Source organism: Anastrepha obliqua, chromosome 1 (genome assembly GCF_027943255.1).
Source record: "Anastrepha obliqua isolate idAnaObli1 chromosome 1, idAnaObli1_1.0, whole genome shotgun sequence".
NCBI lineage: Eukaryota > Metazoa > Arthropoda > Insecta > Diptera > Tephritidae > Anastrepha > Anastrepha obliqua.
Window position 1 is genome coordinate 59,215,551 of NC_072892.1, and position 18,829 is coordinate 59,234,379.

Consider the following 18,829-nt stretch of genomic DNA (forward strand, 5'->3'; position numbering starts at 1 on the left):
TTAAGTATTTAAGTTTTTAAGTTTAATACGGCGAGCTTTTGGAGTCTGGTTTTGACGACTTGTGCAAAATGGGGCCTGGCGTGGTCGTGAATGAGTATGGTTTGGCCATGTCGATCAGGTCTTTTCAGTTGAATAGCCACATTCTTGCTGTGTACCTGGGCAATGTAGAGCTCCTTATTGACCGTGCTTTCTTTGGCGTATCTTCTGGAGCCACCCACTCTTTTCTTTGCTTCATATTGATGTACAGGCATCATTTCTCATCTCCTGTTACGATTCGGTACAAAGAACGCTGTTTATGACCGCGTGTTGCTCGATGGCAGGCGATATACTGAGAAGCAATTTGAATCCCGACTTTCTTTGTTTTTGTTTTTCGTTGAGCTCGTGAGGCACCGAAGCTCTCAATTTTCGGTAAATCCCATTGCGAATCATTTTATGATCGCAGCTCATTTTTTCCGCCAATTCACGACTGGTTTGGCGACCGTTCTCCTTCAAAAGTGATTTAAGACGTTCTTCATCGAATTCTGAAGGCCTTTCGTTTCGGGACGTATCATTGACATCAAAGACGCCAGTTTTGAGCTTTGCAAATCATTTCCGTGCTGTAGACTCGCCTATGACACCTTCTCCATACACGTCAGAAATATACCGGGCTGCTTCGGCAGCTTTTTGACCTCGATGAAAAGCAAAGAGAAGCAGGTTTTGAAGTAGTTTTGCAGAGCAGAAAGATTTCTATGGACTGAATACTAACCCTTTTTACAAAATATGAAACCGCTATGAACTTATTCCCAAACTCAAACTTCAGATTTTGTGAAAACATCGACCGTTAACATGCGCTTGAGGCGCAATATATTGAGTGTGTTAAGATTGGTCGCTTAAACTTAAATGCTTGAATAATCATAAACATTCTTAAACAAATTAATCTTACATACTTTTGGTCATTATTCACAGACAGCCGCGATTATGAACTGAAAATGCTGTATCTACAAGGTCTGAGCAATCTGCAAGTGGGCAATGTAGCCAACTACCTGGATCCCATTGTTAGAGATCCGAATGAAAATGAAGATATCAAATTTCTAGCCGCCTGGGCAACTTTATCACTAGCCACCGAACGGGCAGAACGAGTATAGTTTGCTGGTCTCACAATTATAGCATAAACTGTAGTAAATTGTTTCCATTTTTCTTTTTGTTTTTACAGATCTATGAAATATATTGGCCTATTTTTGAATCACGCAACGCCAGCTTGGAGTTGCGTGTCACCGCCGTTACCCTACTGCTGATTTCAAATCCTACAGCAGCACGCCTTATCAGTATTCATCGCATTATACAGAGCGAAACAGATCCGCATATGATTAACTTCTATCGCACAACCATCACGAGTATATCTGAGACGACTTATCCTTGTTACCAATATCTGTAAGTGACGACAAAGATTTTTTTGCCTTTATTTTTTTTAACTATAATTGTCGCATACATCCTTTGCTTGAAGATTAGCTAAGCTCCTCTCCAATTTGTGGCGTGCATCTTGATGTTGTTCCACAAATGGAGTGACCTACAGTTTTATGCCGCCTTCGAATAGCAGATGTTTTTTTCAATAGAAATGCACCTGGAGGTTTACCATTGGCTGCCACAGGGTGGCCCCTATTAGAAAAAGGCGTTTTTATCATTTGGTGCTTTGTGCCCACATTGGGTTTTGAACCCAGATCCTCCAAAATGGTAGTCACGCACCAAACTATTATAACTTTTGCGCGAGTTCACTGCCCAACTAGACATTTCCATCGGAATTATTTGCATATCGTAATAGCACTGTCCAACTCTCTGGTTATTCAATTCGAACAAGCGCAAATAATTACGAAAGATCGTGTTTCCAGAATCAGAAACTTTGCCGAAGATTGTACAGGCGCAGAGGATCTGTATTTTTTTTTTTAAGGTTATCTTACCGAGATTACTCAGATTATCTTGTGATCTTGTGGTGCCAAAGAGCCAAGATTGCCGCTTTTTAACACATCAGTGCCAAAGACCTCAAGCCTGATTAGAGTGAAGGCCGAGCAAACGCACATAAAGGGGTACGCCGTCTCATCCCCCTCTCCACATGCTGGAGAGAGTGTACTGTCTGAGATGCCTACCTTTTCCATGTGCTTCGCCCATGGGAAGTGGCAAATATTGGTACGTCATCAGTCCAACCAGCTGCCCACAGTCTCTTCTGTTTAATGACAGGAGGATCTGCGACAGTCGGTCGGACATGACAGGTAACATCAGTTTTGTCCATCTGCAGCCTCTCTTTCCACTTATTGTGAATCAAATCATTAATCTCGTTTGCGAATGCTATAATTTGATTCAATATTTAATTTTCCTGCATTAATCTCCATCCCTCTCTATATTTATCCCTCAAACTCTCTTAGACGCCGTTTGCTTTCGTATATGCATCGACATTTGCCGCAAAAACCAGAATCACGTTATTGGGTCACTGGAAATTATATATTCGATTATCGCGATTCGAAATTCGGTATTGGCGCAATGTTACAGGTATTTTTGGTGGGCGATTCGAAATCAGATTTGCCCGTGGTTGCATATTTAAAATTCGATACAGAAGCATTGGGCAAATTTACCGGACAATTGGCGGTAAGTGTTTTGAGGGGAAATGTTTAATTCTTTTATACTCAAATTTATTGCTCTCCTCCACAGCTCTACATTAAAGCACGCGGTCTTCCCGATGCAATATTCCACAAATTCCTTAAAAATGCTGCAACTCCATTAAAATTCGAACACATCAAGGAATTACTTCACGCAATGAAGGCGCCAATTATAGAATCGAAACCATTGCATCTTGAGTTCATTTTACAAATGGAGGGCAAAACAGTGTTGTCGTATTACTTGAATCAGAAAACTTTTCAAAAACTAACCTATACAGATCGTAAGCATCATTTGCTAGTTGCACTGTTTCTCATTTACTGATTTTGCATTTTTCAGTCATTAGTCGCGTTAGCTTCATCATACGCGCCGACAGCCACATCAATATGCAGACTGTTCGCTGGCCTTTCATGAATAAGTATTCGGTACCCACTGTATTGGGCACTGCCTCGGATGTGCTACTACAAACCACGGTACTCACTTCACTGCGTGGCAACATTACACAGCATCGCACCAACGATTTAATGAAATCAGCTCTGGAGATTGATGCGCGATACTCCTCGTATGCATCGTGTCGCAGTCGCAGTTATAATCCATTCTTGAACTTGGATCATGAAATTAATCGCGAACAGGGTTTTCTCATCTATGTGCCGTTCAATACTGATCTGAATATGAATATCACTAGCAAATGTTTGCGTTACTCCTTCCAGCGTCCGGAGAATATGACAAGTGGGCTTTCCTTTAAATCACGTTCGATTACTTCGACTCGTGGTCAGATAACAAAGGCAACTCAGCCGTTCGAGGAAGTTATGTACCCGGATCGTCTTGTAGATGTGGTAAGTTGCAGTACACAATTTTAGTGGCAGAATTCATTCATATTAAGTAAAATTTCCCTACAGTTTCAATTGTTCAAATACGATACGGAGGATTTGGGCATTTCAATGTCCATCAAAACGAATCTCAACGAATTAAATAAATATCGCGGCATGCTGCTCAAGTCGGAATTTATGGAAAAGTGAGTTTATATTTGCATAGTTTGTTTAGTCATTTTTTTTTTAATATCGTCTATATTATTTCGCAGCGGTTTTTCACGGAATGTGGTCATAAACTTTTTGATGTATGCCTTTGGTGTGGCGCAGTTGAGTTCTATTCATCTTGGACATGATCGAAACTTTACAATGCTTGTACAGAATGAGAAACCAACGAAGGTTAGTAACAAATGACTCGCCCCAAAGTATTTTTAGCTTTAATTGTATTTGAGCCACCAATGCCTTTAAACTGTTATTTTCAAACTTTTCCATAATTTTTTAGAATTGCCATAGCGAGAGCTACTACTACTGTAACATTTTCTAACGGATGTTTTGTTAAGTTTAAAATTAGAAAGAAAAACGCAGCATTTTTCAAAAAACGCTGACGTTATAAAGATTGTAGACCGCCGAATGTAGTAGCCGAGTGATTTGTGCGTGTCTACTATTCGTCTCTTGATCCCTCGGCGGACATACAACTATGGGTCATTCCATTTGCTGGACAATACTAAGGCATACACCACAAATGGAAGAAACTCGTCTAAGAAAGCAAGTACGCGACAATTAGACATAGGGGTTATGTATGTATAGTGGTTGAAGGCATTCTTTAGTCTTTTGTCAAAATTTTGGACGACATTTTGGCTTTTCAGATTAGAAATACTTCTTAGATTATTATCATATACTTACCTTTAAGAGAAATACAGCCAAGTCAAATCGATTGCCTTTGGTTGCAATTCAAAGCTCTGCGTCGCGAACCGTCTCCGCATAACCCGCACCAGAGAATGTTAATGCAATTGCATTGCCCGCAATGCCTAAATGCTCAATGCGTAAGTATGCGCTCATGCGAGCTGTCAGAAACCTACGCTAGACGACCGCAAAAAAATTTCACTCTTTTCAAAATACGTAGTCACAATGGAACAACCTCTATTTTTTTTTTTTTTTTTTTTTTTTTTTTTTTTTGCGGTGAGGTAGGGTTTAAAATGCCTTCGCACTTACAGTAACCGTCGTCTACTGCGTCGAATGGTGTAACCACTAAAACAATCCCTCCCCACTCCTTCCCGGATGTTTCCTCTGCCCCGGGACTCCGGTAGTATTTCATCGTAGGCAGAGGAGATCCAAGTAGGCATTCTGTTCAGAAAGAAGCCTTTTCTACTCCCCCTGCGTCCAGGGTCGCCAATTTTGGAGCCAGCATCACGCTATCGGCTCATCTTCTACTCAGGTAGGATGGATGTATGTATATTGATCATCTCTATCCATGTCAAATTTCTTGGCAAGTAGGATGCGCTCCACGTACGTGTCAATAAGTTGCCAGCTTTCTGCACTTTCGACCATTTTTTGGATGATGTTGTCTGCTTTTAAGGGGCCTAGCCTATCTTCTATTGCTTTGCGCTCTGCTGTCCACCTCTCACATTTGAAAAATGTGTGATCAGCATCGTCAATGGGTGCATCTCCGTAGATGCATTCAGCAGTTTCTGCTTTCCCTATTTTGTTGAGGTATTTATAAAAGTACCCATGTCCAGATAGCATCTTGGTGATGTAATAGTTCACCTCACCGAATTTCCTGTCATACCATTTATCTATGTTTGGTATCAGTCTCTTTGTCCATTTTCCTTTCGCCTCTGACGCCCAGCGCTCTTGCCATATTTGGAGTGTGCGTGCTCGAGCTTGTTGCCTTCTGGTATTTGTGCGGTCGCGTGTGTGGTCGTCTGTGTCATTTGTCTCGCTCTTTTTGAGGTCCCATAGTTCTTTTCGTTCCCTCGCTAGGAGATCTATGGGTATCGTACCGCTGATGATAAGTACTGCTGCTTCCGATACCGTGCGGTAAGCTGAGGCAACACGGAGGGCAGCAGTTCTTTGGGCCTTGGCAAGAATCTTCCGACGACATTCTGATTTGAGTGTGTCCGCCCATACTTCACAGCCGTATAGTAAAATGGATGTCGTTGTGTCCATGAGCAGCTTCCGCCTGCTTGCGATGGGGCCTCCGATATTAGCCATTAATCGTGATAAGTTTGTGATTATTTTGGCAGATTTTTCAGCAGCGTGTTGGATTTGTGCCCAGTAAGTCAGCTTGTTGTCAAGTCTGATGCCCAGGTAATTCACCACTTTTGAAGTCCTTATATTCTCCGTGTAGACCGGCATTATTACTTCTAGAGGTATGCGCGCCCTCGTAAGTAGAATTAGTTCCGTCTTTTCCGGAGCCAAGCTAAGGTCGTGCGAGTCGAGCCATGTCTTGATTCTTATCAGCGTCTGTGAGAGTTTCCGTCTTGCCGCGTCTAAATCGCGTGCGGTAATTACTGCTGCAACATCATCCGCATATCCTACTAGATAACACTCGTCGGGCATATCGATGTTGAAGATGCCGTCGTAGCTGACGTTCCAGAGATCAGGGCCTAAGATTGAACCTTGGGCCGCACCTGCAGTTAGCACTTTTGTCCGTTGTCCTCTACTTGTGTCGTAAATGAGTACACGATCTTTGAGGTACTTTGTAACGGTTCTCAAGTGCGTCAATCATATCCTCCCATCTTGCGCTGTTGAAGGCGTTTCTCACGTCAATCGTGGCTAAGAGCACGATCGGTCGGGAGAAGTGATTTCTGCTCCGAGCTTTTTCTACACTCTTCACTACATCCTCAATTGCTCCGGTTGTCGCCCTGCGTTGCCTAAAACCGTGTTGCCTATCTGAGAGGCCACCCGATTTGCTTATCGCTGCTGCTATTCGTGGCTTCAGCAGTCTTTCTAACAGTTTCCCTGTCGTGTCGAGCATGCACAAGGGGCGGTACGCTGATGGGGCTTCCGTGTCTCCTTTACCTTTGCTTATGAGAACTAGCTTTTGCCTCTTCCAGATTTTTGGAAAGATTCCTTCACATAAGCAGGCCTTATACATGTTTAGCAGTACTTGCGGACGTTCGTTTGCGATGACTTTCAGCACCTCCGATGGGATTCCGTCAGGACCTGGCGCTTTGTTATTTTTGAGGGTTGCTGCTGCTGCCTTCAATTCCTCTATTTAAGCTCCATTTGTTATTATTATTATTTGGTCACAACGCACTGTGGCCTCTGGCTCCATACATATGTATAACTCGCTAAAACATCAAACTTCTCTTTTTTAGATCGATGGCTCGATTTGTAAACAAGATCTACTTAACACAGCCAATAAAATTGGGCAACAGTTCAGTTTAACGATGGAGCACTCGAGTAATTTAGATGTCAACGAAGCTTTGCATAGCTGGAATGTTACAATGGATGTATATTCCTCGACCAAGAATAATTGGTTTAACGTTATTGGCACTTTGGAGCGAACATCGAAAATTGACACCCGTGATTGGAAGGTGAGCTGAGAGGAGTTTTTATTTTTATTTATTTATAACAATTCATATAATAATACAATAGATTACAGTAAAAATTATATAAGCGACACTAGCCACGAGGCTTCCTCAGAGGAGTTTTTAAATTTATTATTTTTAGATAATTTGCGGAGTGGTGGAGCTTTATTTCAAATTTCAGTTTAAGTCCAACCAAATAATCGCGTACCTAAAGCACTCAATTACTTAATTGAAGACTTAACGATATAAGGAATATTTTAGATACTAAGAATTCAATAGGTTCACTAAAAGCACGCATCCACCTCGCTTTGATGCACATCATTAGAAATCTAGCGGCCTTAACGTGACTTGGCTTGGTGGAGAGAGAGGTTAGTTGCTATTGAGGAGTGCGAGGAATTCAAGAATGATAGATTACCAGGTTTGCTCTTTAAGTATGGTGAAAAAGAAAATTGTGAGGAGAACTTCGGCGGCCACGTCACTTAGGAGATTCAGCCGAATTTTTCACGATCATTTCACACCCACTCGTCCAACTAGCCGTTGTTCAGATAACAACAGAGCGGCATACATAAGTGGAGATTGTGTTGATTTTTTCCGTATATCACTAACACAATTGCACAATCTTTTCGTATATATTCACATACTCGTCCAATCAGTCGTTGCTCAGACGGCAACGAAGTGTCATTGGTTTATTTTTTTCGTATATCATCAACACGATCTCAGTTTTCTTGTAAACACATTCCAAGTGACATCGGCTCATCAGCTGATTCGGTCAAATTCGCTCAGAGCCGAATAACGGTCTGCTAAATAGCACACCTCTAAAAATCTTTTCACCATACGAAAGCCATTATTGCATCAGCACAATCTTATAGGGATGTCAGCCATTATGCAACCGCAAAATAAGACCGTGTTACTCTCTGATGATCAATTCAGCTGGACGTCGCCGATTCGATATATCTGGATTTTCTTTAGTATAACAGTTACGGCAGCTACGTTTTCTCTACTTCTCCTGGTTGGTGGCCTAAGATCCAAAAGAGTGTTCTAACGTTAAACTTTTCCGCGGCGCAATGAATTACTTACGCATTGAAGCCATGACGCCGACCGACCTCACAATATTTTCGGTACTTCCACCGGTGCGTTATATCACTCGTCTAGGAGCATTGAATAGCTAATATATCGACTTGAATTTATTCACTCCAGTATCCACAGATAGTCCGTGAGATGGGACAATTCATACTTATGTTACTTTAAAGTTTCGACCACCGACTCAGAACCTCGGCAGAAATTTTTAATATTTTCCAAACCTTTCTCGTTCGTTAACTTGTAATTACTGTAGGGTTGTTTTAGTACTTAAGTACAACATGGTTATGTCCCTACTTATAAACCTACAAAACTCTCTCTTAATTAATGTTCTGCCTGATGGGACATAGGGCCTCTACAAAACACTTCCAACGATCACGAGCCCTCACGATGACCTTGACTTCCTTGAAAGGTTTCCCTGCATACCTAAGTTCTTTTCACAGAGTTCTCTTCTAAGTCCTACAAAACTGCATATAATAATTTAACCATCGAATCTTGACTTCTCCTAATAGTGAAAATGCACTCGGTTCAGAAAACAAGTGATTTTAAAGTTTATTAACACCCCGATGGGTAAAACTTCAATGAATAACAAGGTACAGTGTAAAAACATAAAGCCAATTATACATTACGGATAATTTCAAATATTTTTTTTACTTGATTCTTCGCATCTTTGTACCTCCTGCCGACACCACACCCACTCCTTGCAACGCCCACCCTGCATGTGTTTAGTCATCACCACCACCGGCCTCGAGTTCCTCTTCGGCGGCTATTAACGCAACTATACCCTCTTGCAGCGTCTTAACCAACTCAAATTCAGTGAAACCCAAGCGATGTCGATTGGAAACATCCATTACACCATCCTCTATTGGGCTATTTTCACCATCAGTGCCACGTATCTGCAAATTTAGCTCATCAGCCATGGCCTGGAGTTTGTCTTCTTGTTGCGACAGCAATGGCAAGCGAATGTGCATCGATGCACGGAGCGTGGTGCCAAGATTAGTGGGGCAGGCGGTCAAGTTGCCATAGCGTGGATGGTGTGCAAATTGCAACATCTTCTCCAATTCAGATATACCAGTAACTAAGCGACTGTAAACATCACCTTAGAAATTACAAAGAAAAATTATTAACTGATTGTTAAACATTTCAAACAGTAGTTTATCCTTTACCTAAATCACCACACTTAGCCATTGAGATAATACGCAAATGGTCCTCTTCATTTACCCAAATCAAAAACGTTTCAGCTGGATTGTGAAATATACCACGACCAGTTGGCCAGAAACGATAGCAGCCTGCTGTAGTCAAAAACTCGTCACCACGCTTGAAAAGTACATGACGCGCGACCATTTCATGTTGAATATCTGGCTCAAGGTCACCCATGCTATAATAAGCGCCCGTATGTTCGCCATCCAATGCCTCAACTGCCGAGCGGACCTTCTCTTCAATTTCAATATATTGATTTTCGCGTAACTTCGGAAAATACGGATACCCTTCGAGATTGCGTGCAATACGAATTCTTGCAGACAAAATATATTTGCGTTCCGGATCCAAATTTTCAATCTCATCCACATTACCCCAATCTGTATCCTTCTGCAAAATATCACTCTCATTCTCCAATTGACCATGACGGTCCCTAATGATCGGATCGAAGAGCTTAGTGAAGACATCGTAAGACTCGGCATCGGCTGCATAGACACCACACCTGGAGTTGTGATGCATTGTGCCCGATTGGATGCAATCGAACAGGTTAGCCTCGGTGGGCGGCGCAGTGGTTGTCATTAAATACTCGTCCAATATTTCACGCGTCAAATACTTACGCAGTAGTGAGTTATTGAACTCTTCATCCTCTGTGAGACTCTTAAAACCATCCTCCAACAGCTCTGCAATCTCTTCAGGAGTTTTCTTGCTGCACGCGCACAATGAGGTGTGAGTGAAATGGATGAGTATAAATAAACGGAATACACTTACATTTGGCTACGCAAACGTTCTAACTCCTGTTCAAGCCGTGCAATAGTCTTGTTGGCCTCTTCAAGATCAGACTTCATCATGTCGAATTGGTCATCATCCGGGCAAGACTCACACATGAACTTGCGCACAAAACGTATGGCATCATCCGGTTTATTCTGCTCTTCATAGAGTTTGATTAGCGCCTTACTGAGTGCGTCAATGACACCGGCGCGCTCCAGGTATTTACGATACTGCACGCGTTTAGATTCAATCTATTGAAAAAAAGACAATACGTAAAGCTTCAACGTACCTTTAGCTTCCGCAGGGGGAGGCTAACACATTACGGAACATACCGAAGTCATTATGCGTGCTGATTAATTGTTTTGGCTTAGCAAATAAAGGGAAGTTTTCTTTTTTTCCAATTATAACCACTAAAATAGTAGCTAAACTTGTTTACCAATGCCAGTTGAGTATTGAATTTAACTTGCGTATTAAACTCGTATTTAATTTAATTTTAAATTTCCAACCAATTCAATTCTGACACGCTAGCGAATTACGACCGTTGCAACTTTCATACGAAGTACGGAAATTTAAGCTGCCTAAAAACCAAACTTTCACTTGTATTCGTTTTTCAAAAGATTTCAAAATCTGACGTAAATCGAAAACGTAAACCATAAACACACTACTCTATTGATCAAACAGTACGGACTGAGTGCAAGCGACGTGCAAAGTATATACAAAGCTGCAGATTGGAGGCTATGAGGTGGAAATGGAGACACAGCTAACATGTCTGGGCAATGAAGAATATTTTTAGATAGTGGGTTGTGCAGCTAGAAGTAGGCTAATACAACCCTACACCCAACGCTGTCAACGAACTGTTGAAGGATTTAACAACACGACAAGGTAGTCATAATGCAGCAAAGATGTAAGGAAAATTATGCATTGTTAAAGCTTTCGTTTTGTTGTGGCAACTGTAGACGCTAACAAGCCGCCGCCATGGAAATGAATGAGCTACATTGCACTGTAGTGGATAGTGTGAAAAATGAATGCAAGAAAAGTTATTGTAAAAGAATTTCAAACGCTTATAAGCCGATGTTGGCATAGCTATGACAGCCCAATGCAATAGCTTTACCTATAACTGTCCCAGTGTTAACTCGCATGAAAATTCAAGTATAAAATGTTTTAATAGGGGCATAACGGTTTTTTACTATTTCATTCATTTTATTATGCCATTCAAGGCGTACACTTTTATTAAGGTGAAGTTCACGCACAAGCAATATTTGGAAATCATAAAAAAATATCTTATATTCGCGGGTTTAATGATTCCAGCTATGATTCGCTAACGTAGCATTGATAAAATATGCCTCCATACCACATCTCATAAACAAGTAGGTGCAATGGTTGAAGTGCCGGTCTGGCACTCCTCAATTATGTATGATAGTAAGAAAATCTCAATTTTTATGGGAAGTGTCCAATAACCACAGGGAAGTTCCATAACCACAATTTTTCTCCTTGGGTCCGAGATCAATAACATACCCAGCAGCAGGTACTCTACAAAATTCAATACTCTACCTCTACCTCTGTTTGTATGGGAAGTATCACCCCCTTTTTCCTACAACCACAATTTTTCTCCATCAGTATGCGATTAATAACGTATGTCTCCATACGAAATTTCAGTACTCTACCACAAATACTTCCAAAGATAAGAAGTATGGGCATGGGATTGATAACATATGAGTTTATGCCAAATACTACCAGAGATATGCAGTATGGAAATTTAAGTTAGTTTGAGAAGTGCCACACCCCCTAAATATTAAAAAAACGTTTGCCTAGGACAAATAGCAACCTATTCAGAATCCATAACCAAATTTCAACTAAATTGGAACAGAAGGAAACGGCTTACAAAATATATATGTACTAATATAGACTACAAGCGAAACTGTGAATCGATCGTTTTTAATAGGCCGGATAGACGGACCGATTTATCGTTCAGCTGGAATTCGGTACAGGCCAAGACACATTAATAAGGCAGTAGCAGAAAAGCTAAAACAGTTTTTTTTCTTGCTTTTTGCCCCAAGAAGTCAAAGCCTATAAACAATGACTGACAGTTTAGAGTAACTTAAACAAAATTTTGCAATTTAAAGATCAACTAGAAAGAAAAAAATGAAAATTACAACCCTACACCTGTTTCATGGGCCCTGATACATAGACATTTCTTTAACGTTAAAGTTTTTGATTGGGGAAGGTGGCCAATGATGAAATTTTCATAACGAGTATTATCATATAATCTGAATAATTATTGCTACCGCTGTCAGTTCATGAATTCTAAGTATTTTTACTCAAAAATGAACCAACAAAGAAAAATGCCAACGACAAGACGAGATTTATAAAAATAAAATAAAATCGCTTACTAAGGTTGTCAACTTCCGTGCCCACAACGCAAAAAGTTTGTCAGCCTGTACAAAAAAACCGCAAAAAATTGATTTTTCTTCAACTTAGCGACCAAATTGACGAACGTGGATTAACTAACCGAAAAACTTATTTATTTAGCTTATTTACAACAACTTCTGTCGGTTGAACAACCATCTATAGCGCCTTTAAATCATTTCAGCTAGTCGTTATAAACGTCGTATCGTCTAAGCTATGCGTTTAGCTTGGGCTCGGCTTTACCGAAGTTGTATCAGGCTTATAGCGATATAATCTAAATAATTCAATTCATTTTTTTTTTTTGTTTTTTTTTTTTTTTTAAAGAATAATGAATGCGGAATTTAGTCTATGCGTATAAAGGTTGCGAACGGTTACGCTTCTGACTGGGAAATGTGCGTTAATATTTCAGCTAAACGTAAAGTTAAACCTTTTTATGTATTTATTTACATATATATGTATTTTATTAATGAATAAATTAAAAACCCCAATTTTAAAACGAAAAATTCAATTCAGCGCTCAGCGTAAAAGAAAGTAACTGTTTTTTTTTTCATAGCAAATCAGAGACAATTCAATGATTGTCTAAGCCTTCATGTTGTTCAAGCCATTATGGTCACAACTCTGCACTTTTGTGGAATACGGCTGAAGTGACAGTACATGGTCGGTTAGTAATCCTGATCATTCTAGTAACGTAGAACCGACTGATGGGGTAGCGCCACAATAGACAACTATTCCATTTCTTTGTTAAGCCCGAAAATTGGCTTATTTGAAGCATGTGCGCTTCCAAAGAGTTTGTACTTATTTTAATATTAGTGTCCTAATTTCAGCCTGCCACCTACCAAAGTGTCATTTATTACACAGAGAAACATGGATTTTTGACACTGAATTTCCCTATGTACTGCCAGTTTTTGATTATTGTGGTCAACTAATATTTACATACATAAATAATTAATGATACACGTAAATTGAATCCCAGGTTAAACATAAATTTTTTCCGAGACGTAGCGCATCTAAACAGCCTTTAATACCTTCAACTCTATATGCCTCCACCTACATATGACATACCCTCATATTCTTCATCCCTAATTCAGCTCATTTCTTCGCATCTATGCTTGTCATTTGTGGCATTTTTGATTTGTGGCATGTCTTTACACTTCAGTACAACAACTCTTTAAATTGTTTTGTCTGTCTATTCACAGGTAAGGCTACCCTACAGGAAAACAAATCTCTAGCTCTGTCAATACTACTTTTTTTTTTTTTGTATTTTACTTCTTTACTGTACTTTTTTTAATGGGAAAATCAATATTCAAGGGAAAATTATAACCAGGGGGGTGGTGTTAGTTATTGATAGTCCAGAAATTACCAAAGCTGCTTAGCTTAGAAGCAAGGAATAATAAAATCTAATCTGAACTGCCGGCTAAGTTACAAAACCACGGTGGCGAAAAACTAGTGAGGTTCATCCATCAAATCCTATGCAGAATATAGTCGGATAATTGCATGCCTGCCCTTTACAATTTCAGTGAGCTGTGAGACAGGTACATACGTACAAATATTCAATCATGAACTAAATGGACATTGCCTGCGCAGCTTTAAACTTCTCAAATCTACCATCCACCAGATATTCGTAATATCCGAGAAAAGGTCGCCGCTTTCGACAGCACGAAGGGGAATTGCCTATGTGGTGCCAGGTCTGAATTTATTGTTCTTGCAAAACTAATACGGCTGTGTAAAATTAAGTAGATCAAAACGGCCAACTTCAATGGATTATGAACGACCTCTCCGAAACGTTTAATTCCATACCAGGTCTGAGAAATGACTCAAGAGCAATCCAATTTTAGAGAGGATTGTGCGAGCTGCAAAACAAAACTGCTGTTATAAGACCTGCTGCAAGTTTTGCCTCAAACGAACTGCTAACTAAACTGAACTAAAGAAACTAAACGAATTGGTCTGGGGTGAGCAAGTAGTACAAGACTAATTATCTTAACGTATTGGGGTATTGGCGGCCGCCGTAGCCGAATGGGTTGGTGCGTGACTACCATTCGGAATTCAGAGAGAACGTAGGTTCGAATCTCGGTGAAACACCAAAATGAAGAAAAAGATTTTTCAAATAGCGGTCGCCCTTCGGAGACGGCTTAAAACTGTAGGTCCCTCCATTTGTGGAACAACATAAAGACACACGCCACAAATAGGAGGAGGAGCTCACCTAAAGGGTGCACGCGCCAATTATATATATATATATATATATATATATATATATATTGGGGAAGACGAATATTTCAGACGATGCCTCAGTACTTTTTGTCTCCTGCCCGGTCACCGGCATCCCCCTGACTGCTGTTAAAGGGAAATTCTACAACTTATTTCTCAGGAAGGCGCGGAAAAAATGAAGCTCTTTTTCTTCATGTGCTATTTCGTAAGCCCTGTGGCCCCTGTGCAATAGATAGAGAACTCAGAAAATCCTGGGGGTTCCATGCCATTCAATTTCCAAACTTCTAGCTGTGTTTACCGGTCATTGGACGATCGGCACGCACGCGGGAAAGCTAGGTTTACCATTGAACTCCCATTGCAAAAGCTATGGAGACCTTTCGAAGAAGGAAACTGTTGAGCACTTTCTCTGTAAATGTTCGGGTTTGGCAGCTAGACGATTAAGATCACTGGGTGCTCCTTTTTTAGACAGCCTGCGGTCGCGCTCCAACCTAAATCCCATCAACCTTCTCCATTACATCAACAGCTCTGGTTAGCTATAGATATCTTCTCGTTGGAAGTCTCGAAATGGTATCAAAACGGCGCGTTAGTGCTACTTGGGGAGTGCCAGAATGGTACTTCCACATTTCACCCATCTGCCTACCTACCTATGTTTAATATGAAACTACAGTTCTTTCTAAATATACATATTTTCTAATTGCAAAATTCAACACTACCGACGAAGGCTTGCAAAAATGAAGGACTATTGGCACTTCATAGGACACGCCGCATAAATCGAGTTCCGAATTAGCTATAGTTACAGATTCACTAGAAGCGCACCAGTATGGAGTCAGTGGAATTCCCTACAGTGCAAATAAGTATACATATGTACATAGCTACACACATACATATATGCTATACGAAGCGTACTTGTGCTCATATCCTTAATGTACAGCTATTTTCGTTGTAATTCACGCGAGAGGCTTTTGTGTTATGGTTTTCATTCAACTTATGACTTATGCATTTTTCTAAATATGTATTTGTTATTTTACTTAGATATATGTAGATATATGCATACATATGTATGTAAACACATTGTTAAAAAGTATATATTTTCTCGTCGAATATATGCTCACATTCCATCAAAGTGGAAAGGGCTTGAGTTCGGAATTCATAGTTGGCATGAATGGAATGGTAGGCCTAGGGTTTGCTGGCATGAGCCACCAATAATAAAAAGGTTTCTAATAGCGATCGCCTCTCGGTTGATAATGACAAACCTCTGAGTGTATTGCTGCCATGAAAGAGATCCTCATAAAAACCATCTGCCCTTCGGAATCGGCTTAAAGCTGTAGCTCCCTCCCTCTATTTGTCGAGCAACATCAAGGCGCACACCACAAATTGGAAGAGCAGCTAGGCCCAACACCCATAAAATGATGTACGCGTCGAATATATGTATGTATATTATTATTATTAGTTGCTGTTGCGCCGACTTTGCACTCATAGTGCCGAAAGGCCTTGCTTTGCCAATGTTGGCTACTTCTCGCTTTTGGCTTAATTTGAGTCCATGAAAGAGATTTGTTAAATTCGAAAATTTCTCATTAAGGCTACGTCGCCAAGATCCTTTAGGGCATCCCCTGCGGCGCGATCCTTGTGGATTACAATCCAGCGTCATTCTACTTACATATGTCGGTCGCTGGCTTGCGGAGTGTATGGCCAATCCGTTCCCATTTTCTCTGCCGTATTTTAATGCATATTGGTTGTTGTCTGTTTCGATCAAGAAGTTGTTCGTTTTAAATCCAGTTGTCGGGTAAACAGATACGGAGAATGGTTCGGTTTACAAATGTTTGACAGATATTTTATGAGGCTTGCAAAGGTGCCTTGGCTTTTTTGGTTCCAGCATCAATATTGTCTATTGCTACACAATCCAGTGTGATTTGGCTTCCTAGATAGGTGAAGCTGTTGACGTTTTCAATGCATTCTCCATAAATTATGAACTTGTTTTGGAGCAAAGTGTTGATTTCTATGGGCTTTGTTTCCTATATTTTTGCCTTGGAAGCTTAAGTCATTAAGTTTGCTCTGCATGTGGCCGCTATTCTGTGATAAGGGAGCGATGTCATCGGCGTAGTTAAGGTCGTCCAGATGTTCCATACTGGTTGTTTAGATGATCACGCAAACTGCAATCTATTACTTTTATTGCTCTTCGAACAGTTTCTGGCTGGCAAGTCTTACCTAAATTCTTCTTGGCCATTTCAGTTAACTTTGGAACGCTTGTTGCTGGATTTTTTCCCCTTGTCACACTAACCACTGACACTCTTTCTCTATGAAAGTCTTATTTGGAGTCTGTCGTCCCTCGAAGTACGCGGTTGCATGGTTGAAAAAAGTGTACATACAATTTAATATTGCTTTAGCTTGCGCCGGGAATAACGGTACTTTAACTGCATCAATTAAGCTGCAGCGTGAATTCTCTGTATATTTTTGATTTCTTTGCATTGCAATGAAATATGTGAACACTTTTTTTTGTATTTTATGTTGCGAAATGAAATAAAATAAAATAAATAAAATATCTGCATACTCTGTTTTTGCATTTTCGCAAAATATTGCGAAATATAGAACACTTTACAAAAAAACGTATTTGTATCAAATAAGGTGTGAGTGACTGTATGTATAAAGATCCGATATGTTTCGGTGTGTGGGGTAATTTTTTTCTATAGGGAATATGGCATCACGATAATACACCAACTCACTCGTATTTGCTGGTTCGTGGTTTTTTTTTTGCCAAAAACAGCACCGTTATCATACCTCCATCACCGCATTTACCGTACTAGGCCCCCTGCGACGAAAATAAGATTATTTTTAAAAATTTTACATTAATTAATTTCTTAAAATATCCTTTTCTGCACATCTACATATGAATTTTAAAACATTCCTGTAATACTTTCAATTCTTTCAGGCACAAATCAACGCAACTTATGCTCCACTCGTGTTTACGAAGCGGCCACACACCTTCTATTTAGATGTTGTATTCGGCAATGCCAGCAAAACCAACGAAAACCCACATAATACATCAAAAGTGCACTTTTCCGGAAGGGCGGGTGTAAGTTGAATGGCGTATGAAAAAATTTATTAAAATTACTGTAATTCTAATTCTTCAGCCATCAGACTACGCGCGAGATTTCCTGCTCTCAGACAATCCACTCACCGACACTGACTTCTGCCCGAAGGAAGTACTTAAGTTCAGTCCCATACCAACATCAAAATATTGCAAGCGAAGTAATTTTGAAAATTTCACATCGATCACCAAATACGATATGGATTTAAAATTCAATAACGTAAGTTAATCACAAGACAAAAAAAAATGTTTGTAGTTTTACAAAATTATGCATCACGCAGGGTTCCAACATGCAAACAAACAAAAATTATTCCACGAAGTCTTAATGATTTTGCAGATTACTACGGCCCAAATAATAGCCACAAGTTCCATTTGATCGTCAGGAAGCTGAGAGTAATTACTCTGTGCTCAGACTTTCAATTTTTTTGGCTACAGCTTTGGTACTTTTTGGTCCTGGTCCTCATCATCATCATCATCATAAAGTAGTGATTACAGCTCAGGGTGAGCTTTAGCTTCGTCCACAATTCTCTTCCAATCTGCCCGGTTCATAGCAATAGACTTCCAGCTCCTGACTCGTAGCTTTTTCAGGTCGCCTATGACTTGCTCAAGCCAGGTTAACCTTGGATGTCCTCGGGGCAGGGTTGTTAGGGAGTTTGTTGCTAAAAAGGACTTTTGAGGGCGGCTGTCCTCCATGTGTGTCCTAACCATCGAAGCCTTTGGGACTTAATGTGTTTAACGATTTTTTCTCCCGGTCATAAGTTCAGCAACTCATCGTTGCAGCGTATAGGGCCAAACACCTTACGAAGCCCTTTTTACTCGAACAATCTTAAGCTTCTTTCGTCTTTGCTTGTCATTGTCCAGACTCGTACGACAGGCCCGGCAGTATTATTGACTGGTGGAGGAGGATTTTACTTCACGTGTTAGCAGTTTACACTTCAGCAATTTTGTGTGGGCGTAATATGCTTTGTTTGCTGCCAATATTTTGTCTTGTATTGCGTTGTGACTATTGTTGTCACTTTTTATTAACACTACGAAATATTTGAAGTGTTGAAGTCCCTCCCGATTTCGACGTTTTCATAATTTCGTCTCCCTTCGCTGCGCCATATCTTCAGATATTTAGTTTT

General features: G+C 40.3%; 2 protein-coding genes across 7 annotated transcripts in view; one reads left to right on the plus strand and one right to left on the minus strand.

The window, feature by feature from the left end:
- Window positions 1-18,829, plus strand: part of LOC129247982 (uncharacterized) — a 40,511-nt gene that overhangs the window by 15,839 nt on the left and 5,843 nt on the right. For all 6 annotated transcript variants that reach the window (XM_054887374.1, XM_054887381.1, XM_054887389.1 and 3 more), the window contains exons 8-17: window positions 946-1,118; window positions 1,193-1,410; window positions 2,397-2,616; window positions 2,680-2,908; window positions 2,965-3,461; window positions 3,525-3,640; window positions 3,707-3,833; window positions 6,755-6,973; window positions 17,547-17,690; window positions 17,749-17,925. In XM_054887374.1, the coding sequence (XP_054743349.1) occupies window positions 946-1,118; window positions 1,193-1,410; window positions 2,397-2,616; window positions 2,680-2,908; window positions 2,965-3,461; window positions 3,525-3,640; window positions 3,707-3,833; window positions 6,755-6,973; window positions 17,547-17,690; window positions 17,749-17,925 (2,120 nt within the window). The remainder of the gene's footprint in view (window positions 1-945; window positions 1,119-1,192; window positions 1,411-2,396; window positions 2,617-2,679; window positions 2,909-2,964; window positions 3,462-3,524; window positions 3,641-3,706; window positions 3,834-6,754; window positions 6,974-17,546; window positions 17,691-17,748; window positions 17,926-18,829) is intronic.
- On the minus strand, window positions 8,572-10,648 carry LOC129248026 (arginine kinase). The gene is made up of 4 exons (XM_054887437.1): window positions 10,342-10,648; window positions 10,010-10,260; window positions 9,211-9,947; window positions 8,572-9,143 (listed from the first exon to the last, which is right to left on the minus strand). The coding sequence occupies exons 1-4, from the start codon at window positions 10,348-10,350 to the stop codon at window positions 8,770-8,772; spliced, it is 1,371 nt and encodes a 456-aa protein (XP_054743412.1). The 5' UTR covers window positions 10,351-10,648; the 3' UTR covers window positions 8,572-8,769.

Coding starts and splice junctions, on each gene's coding strand:
- LOC129248026 (XM_054887437.1), bottom strand. Junction 9,948..10,009: donor GAACGTTTGCGTAGCCAAAT/GTAAGTGTATTC, acceptor GTGCGCGTGCAG/CAAGAAAACTCCTGAAGAGA. Junction 9,144..9,210: donor GGCTAAGTGTGGTGATTTAG/GTAAAGGATAAA, acceptor GTAATTTCTAAG/GTGATGTTTACAGTCGCTTA.